Raw genomic sequence first — 7,500 nt, 5'->3', positions numbered from 1 at the left:
TTTTTTTTTTTTTTAAATTAATATTAATCACTGTCTCATCGAGAATAATATCTTATACGTGTGTCTTATTTGATATATTTTTATTATTATTAATTGAAGGAAATTGCGATGAAAACTTATTATTCTTCATTATTTCTTTCTTTTATCCACTTTTTCCTGTATCATTCTCTTTCGTTTTAGAATTGAATTTTTCTTTATAATTAATTAATTTATTTCGAGGTTGACACCGACACGGATCCACATCCTCACACGGATCCATGTGATATATGTCAGGTCTGAAACGTCGAGTTTCGTCGGTGCAAGGTGCCAATACGCCGATACACCATCGACCCCATTTTCTTCTACGAAATGAAAGTAATTTATTGTCCTTTTTACGAGCTCTTTCTATATCTACGGGGATACCAAGGGGGATATAAGAATAGAGTTGCCCATCGTTGTGGTTTATATCGTTAAAAGGGGCACCACGTATTTACGTACACGTACATATAATACGTATATACATACATATATAAATACATACATACATACATAAATATGTGTATACGTAAATGCATAGTTGACAGATTTTCATTGTTTTCGTTGATTTTCTAACATCGATCGATCTGTTATTTCCTTTCGAACGTAAGTTTAACTTTTGAAATAATACGATAAAGAAATATCAGAAATAAGTAGTATGTTTATTATGGGAAGGTGGGAGGGAAGGAAGAGAGTGGGATCAGGTAGGTGAGTAAGGAGGCGGGAGATGATAAGGGGGTAGTGGTGAGTCCTCACGAAATAGCGTAAAGAAGTAATTCAGTTAAGAAGAGATTAAGAGATAAAGCGTTTCTGCGTTTTATTTACCATAAAGCCCGTGCCGGATTAATCCTTGGCGCGATGAGAAAGATAAGTTTTATGTGTTTTCCGGATATAAGATCGGAAAGTTTGTCGATTGCGTCGAAGGAATTTTTTAATTATCCCCCATTTAATCCTGCGATCGTCTCAAGAACATTTTCTTTCTTTTCTTTTTTTCCTTTTTCTTTTCCTGTTTTTCCTTCTTTTTTTTAGGATTTTTTTTTTTCTTTTTTGATCTCATCTCGAGATACAACAGCGAAGAGAACAAATAATACGAAAATTATGAAAACAATATTATCAGTATAATTCGTCGTTTATTTCTATTCTAGATCATTATTATCATCATCGTTATCATCATCGTTATCATCATCGTTATCATCATCGTTATCATCATTTCATCATCATCATCATCATCATCATCATCATCATCATCATCATCATCATCATCATCGATATAATTTGTTGTTTCGCTAATACACGTTAATAATTTCTTTTCTAATTCCTCTTCTATCTCTTTCTTTTTTAGATTCTTCTATCTGTATCACTTCTCCTTCTACGCATATCACTATCGATTTAATGGACAGTACAGTAGCCTGGCATTGGTGACATCTTGGCTGTTCATACAGGTAAGATGACATATTTCTACTTTAAAAGAAAAAAAGTAACACTGATATTTTAATATTACGTTTAATGATTCGATACTATGTTTATGACGAACTAGTCAGTCGATTGATCTCATTTCTTTTATATTAACCATTTGAGCCTGAAGCAATTAATCGACGTTATGTCGTTACATACCGACGTACATAATATTTTTATCGTTTCGGCTACACGACAAAGGTATCCATTTTTATTTTTTTCTTTTTTTTTTTATTTTTTATATCCAACCAAAAGGTATGTTAAAAGAGAAAAAAAAATGTCGAGGTTTGTAGCCCGTTAGATTAGGTCAGATTAGATCATATTAATCAATTATTATCTTGGAGCATGCAAAGGGTTTAAAATATAAACAATAAATCGCGATAAAGAGCACGATTAAGAGAGTGACCATGAGAAAGAGAGAGAGAGAGAGAGAGAGAGAGAGAGAGAGAGAGAGAGGGAGAGAAAGAGAGAGGTTGGTAGGACTGGACGAAGGACAAGAGTATCAACGCAAGATGAGGCAGAATGAAGGAAGGAGCGAATTATTGTGGAAAGGGTAACGCAAACGCGAAGAACGTGAGTGAGTGAGTGAGTGGGACAACAAGGTAGGAGTGGATGGATTGGGTTGGGTTGGGTTGGGGTGAGGTGGGATGCAACGTGAAGGGAACCAGTGAGTAGGTGCGGGGTTGGTTGGTGAGGGAGGAAAAGGAGGAGAGGAAAGGAGGCGGTGGAGAAGAGTGGGCGGGGGGATACTTTGCGAGAGAGGCCATTCGTCGATGGTGGGAGTCTGCGATTGACAGCGGCGGCAGGACGAAGAGCGTGGTCGCAGTTCTATAGCCTAGAGCCTCGCTATCGTTCAAACGTAAGTTACGTAAACGCAAGCGGTACAATGCTCCTGACAGCTCGATCGATGGAAGTAATTTAATGCGTACCTCGTGGCAGCAGGCGAGCACGGTGTACATTTGTACACGCAAGGAAGAAGGACATCCCCGAAGGATTTACGCGCGCTCCCGCGCTCGTGCGTCAGCGCGTGAAACTTAGGATACTTGTAACATTATCGCGAGGATGTAAACACGTTCGCTGACTTGAAACGTTATTATTATCATTTTCATCTTGGATTTGAATTAAATAGAAATAACTAAGGGATCCTGGGAATAATCGAATTTGTCTTCAAATCTTAGATTTATCCTTGGGTATATCTTGTTAACATTCATATTGAACGTTATTATTTTTCGTTGGGTTACGTACGATAGGTTGGATCTTTCCTTTTTTTTCTTTTTCTCCATAGAAGGATCGTATTGTCCACTTGTATCGTTAATGCGAGATAGTTGTAGGAAATTGAGTTTTTTCTTTATTTTTATCTTTCTTCTCTTTTTTTCACTTTCTCTTCTTTTTTCTTTTTCTTTTTCTTTTTTTTTTTCTTTTTTATATTTTTATTGAAGAATTATTCCCCGCAATAGAGCAGAGAGATAATCAAATTGTAGATATTATCTGAGAATATATTTGGTAAAATAATTGTATCTATTTGCGAAGAAAGGATTCGATTTATTTATTAATCGGTGAACGCAGATGCATTGTTCCTTTTTTATTTTTTCTTTCTTTCTTTCTTTCTTTCTTTTTTTTTTCTTTTTTTCCTTTTTATGAGGGATTAGGTACACGATCGATGGAAGGATCGTACATAGGATGTAAACAAATCGATCGGCGTTCTTATAATCGGCCAGGTATATAATCCAGTTCGGATAGCGCGCACTTTGAAAAGCCAATAACTCGTAATTAGATTATAGCGATGGCTGGTATTAACACACGGGTATTGTTATAATGGCATTACAAGAGGTAGTCGTATGCGTTAATAGCTACGTTCGACATTTACTGTATATATTTTCCCGTGGAAAAATCGAATTGCCATTAAAGTGTAATGGAGTGGATAATTAATCGGCGAAAGATGTAAATTAATAATGCGTCCAGGTAAAAGTGGGTAGAACATTCTGAAGAAGAAGAAAAAAAAAAAAGAAAACAAGAAACAAACAAAAATATTTCTTCGTTCGTTCGTTCTTTCTTTGTTACTTTGTGTTTATTTTTTTTTTTTTTTCTGCAAAATCATCGTCCAGATTGGACATCGATTAAATCGATCGTCCGATCGTAAATTATACGCCGAAGTTAACGAGTTTATGAGTGTCTCGTGTCGTTGGAAAATTCAAGTGGCCCTAAGGGCTCGCCTCGTGGATTTAGCGACCGCAACGACGACGACGGCGATGACGACGACGGCGGCAGCAGCGTCGACATCGTCGTCGGCGGTGACGGTGGCGATGGCGATGGCGATGGCGATGGCGATGGCGATGGCGGTGACGGCAACAGCAACGAGATGACACGCGGAGATCGTTTTGATCCGCGACTGCTTGTTGGACGGGCAACATCCACCCCCTCCTCTTCTCTCTCTCTCTCTCTCTCTCTCTCTCTCTCTCTCTCTCTCTCTCTCTCTCTCTCTCTCTCTCTCTCTACCGTTGTCACAGATCAGGCTTTCTCGTTGGTCGATTATTAGCCTTCGGGCGTGATTATATGCCGGCCGATATCGGTGTCATCGGCTCACCGATTATACGGCAAACGAAAATTCGATTTCCTCTGGGGCTACTTCATCCCTCTTCTCCTTTCCTCCTTTTACCAACCAACTAAACCCCCCCATCCCCTGCCCTCTTCAGCCCCCGTTTCTCCTCTTCTCCATTTCACTCTCTTTACAACCCCCAACCGTGCCGCCTTCTTCGTCTGTCCGTTCGATGCGTTTCTTCTTTCCTCCATATTTCTTTATTTCCTATTTTTCTTGTTTTCTTTTTTTCTTTCTTTTTTTTCCCGTTTCTTTTTTTACACGTTCATCTTCTTATTTTCAGAACGACGCAAAATCGTTCCCTTCTCGGCGACGAATCACTCGGGATACCATTTCCTTCCCGTCGCCGACAGGTGCCCGTTCTCGAGATATCTATTTTCAATACTCCAACATCCCTTACTTTCCCTTTTTCTATTTTCGTTCTTTTTGGTTTGGTTTGTTTTTTTTTTTTTGGATTTATTTTTTTACCTTTTTTTCCCTTTTCTTTTTTTTTCCTTTCTTTCTTAGCTTCAACTTCTTTGATCCAAATGTCGCTTCAAAAATTCTAATTGGTGATTATACTCGAAGACGAAGAAAAGAAAAGAAACAAAAAAAAAGAGAAAAGGAAAAAGAAAAAGAAAAGTTAAATTTTTGTCTCCTATTATTTTTCCGTTCTTTCATTTTTTTTTCTCTCTCTTTTTTTTTATCGATTCTTTTTTTTCCTCTTCTTTTCTTTCTTTTCTTTTCTTTTTCTTTTTTTTTTTTTTTTTTTTTTTCTTTGAAACATAGTTAAGTGTTAAAATACGATAGAACGTATGCGTGTAGGTATGTGCGATATGGTAGAAAATTACAATTGCGAGGAAGGCTCGATCGAGAGCAAACGAGAAAGAGAAAGAGGGATTGATGGAGAAGATAGAGAGGTGGATGTTATGGTGTTTCTGTCTGTGCGTATGTGTGTGTGTGTGTGTGTACGTTTATGTGCGCTCACTACACATGCTACATAGCTCTCCTCGGGGCTCGGGACGAAAGAGAGCGTCGGCATAGAACGAATTTGGCGAATTTCCATATAAATTTGCTGGCCGAGCGCGACACAGAAGCTTCGACCGGGAACAACCGGGCACCGCATCGGTCTCTCTCTCTCTCTCACTCTTTCTCTATTACTATCTTTATCCTACACCACAGACGAGATATAATATGGTAGAACGTTACTTCTGTTTGCCACGAACGGACAAAACAACGTTCAACAATCTGGCTTCGATAGATTCGTCGTGTTCCTTATACTTCATGATTTCTCTCTCTCACTCTTACTCTCTCTCACTCTCTCTCTCTCTCTCTCTCTCTATACATATATATATATATATATATATATGTGTGTGTGTGTGTGTGTGTGTGTACTAACTGATATCGTACAATTTCAAACTTGTGTTAAATAATTTATTAAATTTTGATTAACAGTATGTTAGATTAACGAGATAATAACAAGCATTTATAAAATGGGATACCAATATAAATATCCCTTTTCTATTTTATGAGTATTTAAATGATATTCGAATTTGGATAAATTAATTTCAATTCGTTAGTTTCGATACCAATTTTCATTTATGATACGTTTATTTTGAAAGCGATTTAAAGTCAATTTTTGTTATTCTTTGTCTATAAATTGATTTGAGAAATGAAAAGATCAAAAAAAAAAACAAAAATTGTAGTATTGTAACTGTTATAAACTGTTAACTTGATTTAATTATATATGATACGATTAAATTTTAATATATTTTACTTGACACACATACACACACATATACACACATACATATCTGTATTCTATGTAAAATCATTGAAAAAAATATTGATGAAATATAAGAGAATAAAATTATTGTAAAATCGTTTAATAGAACGTTCGTGTCGGTAGGAAACGATTATTACGTTAACGAGGTGAAAATGAAATAAATTTAAAAAAAAAAAAAAAAAAGAAAAAAAACAAAGAAAAAAAGAAAGAAACAAAAACAAAAAAAAAGAATAAAAAAAAGAAGGAAAAATAAATGAATAAATAAATAAAAGGAAAATAAAAAAGAAAGAAAATAAAATAAAATTAAAAAAAAAAAGGAAAAGAAAAAAAAAGAATAAGTAAAAAATAGAAGAAATAATCTCGTCCTTTTCTTCTTCTTTTTAGCACTCGATGTTGTACTTCTTCCATCATTATGAATTACCGGTGATACTGCAGCAGGCACAATTGCAACAACTACTCCTACGCAATCCACCTCAACCGACTCAGCCGCCGACGCCTAGTACGGCGCCAACGACGCCTGGACCGTCGCCCACTACGACGCCATCATCTAGTCCGAGTCCGTCGACACCAACGACCGAGCAGACGCAACAAAATTACATCGCCGAGTTATCGCAGTTAGATCCTGATCCTAATAACGTTCAGGAGGATGTCGTTGAACAAATCTCTTCCTCAACCGTAATAGAATCTACGAGCGATGATCGGCAAAGTGAGTCTTTTCAAGGACAATCGCGATTAATATTATTTTATAATTATAACAATTTATTAACAAACAGAGAAAGATTAGAGGTTCATGGGGTATAGAAAAAAATATTGTTTATAAGTTGTCTCTCCTTTCTTTTTTGTTTTTGTTTTTTTTTTTGTTTTTAATATAGTTTATAAACAAGTTTCGCTTGGATTTAACTTGATCTTTCGAGCAATTTAATATAAACGCACAGTAATTTAATTCATTTTCATAATATGAACAGAAGAATACGAGTAACGAGCAAATACGATCGAACTCTTGATCGATTAGTTAAAATATCCTTTTTTTTTTTTATGTTTATCCAATCGATATTTTCATAGGTACGATCAATATTTTATAATAAACGAACATTTATTTAGGTATAATAAAATATAAGTAAGTAATATAAAGTGAGACTATTCAATGCTGGCAGGAGGAGATGAAGGAGGAAGAGGAGGAGGAGGAGGAGGAGAAAGAGGGGGAGGAGGAGGAGGAGGAGGAGGATGACGCTGACGCACGTCTGCCGATCGTTTTATATATCAATAAAAATGTTCCCTAAAATCGTATCCATTTACTTGATCGTTTCTTTTACGAAATATTTATAATTATATTAATGAAAATATTATTGGATCAAACTATAAATGAAATAGAAATTTAATTCTAAAAAATACAACGTATTTATGGATTTTAATGATGAAATAATTGAATCGACAAAGGATTAGAATACTTTGATCGTGAAATTCAAATTGCTCGAAGGATCGTAAAATTTCGTTTGTTTTATCGTTAAGATAGTCTTGATTTTTGTTCGTGTGAGACATTTGTAAAAGAAGTGAACTTTTCATGTTTTTACATGTTTTTATCGAAATGCTTTCTCTTTTTTCAAATTTGATATCTTCCCCTCCTCCCCCCTCTCTCTTCTTTCTTTTTTTTTTTTTTTTTTATTTCTTT

At 35.6% G+C, this 7,500-nt stretch overlaps 1 protein-coding gene across 8 annotated transcripts in view; it reads left to right on the top strand.

The window, feature by feature from the left end:
- The window catches only part of LOC118441646 (membralin), a 62,485-nt gene that overhangs the window by 50,640 nt on the left and 4,345 nt on the right, over nt 1-7,500 (top strand). For 7 of the 8 annotated variants that reach the window (XM_085657101.1, XM_085657100.1, XM_085657099.1 and 4 more), the window contains 2 exons: nt 1,358-1,457; nt 6,216-6,537. In XM_085657101.1, coding sequence (XP_085513227.1) covers nt 1,358-1,457; nt 6,216-6,537 — 422 coding nt within the window. Of the gene's footprint in view, nt 1-1,357; nt 1,458-6,215; nt 6,538-6,985; nt 7,075-7,500 lie in introns of those variants that run through there. The other variant, XM_035866336.2, reaches the window with a different exon arrangement.

The sequence above is a fragment of the Vespa mandarinia genome, chromosome 5 (genome assembly GCF_050613455.1).
Source record: "Vespa mandarinia isolate Hongniang chromosome 5, ASM5061345v1, whole genome shotgun sequence".
NCBI lineage: Eukaryota > Metazoa > Arthropoda > Insecta > Hymenoptera > Vespidae > Vespa > Vespa mandarinia.
This window is presented reverse-complemented; position numbering and strand designations above follow the sequence as displayed.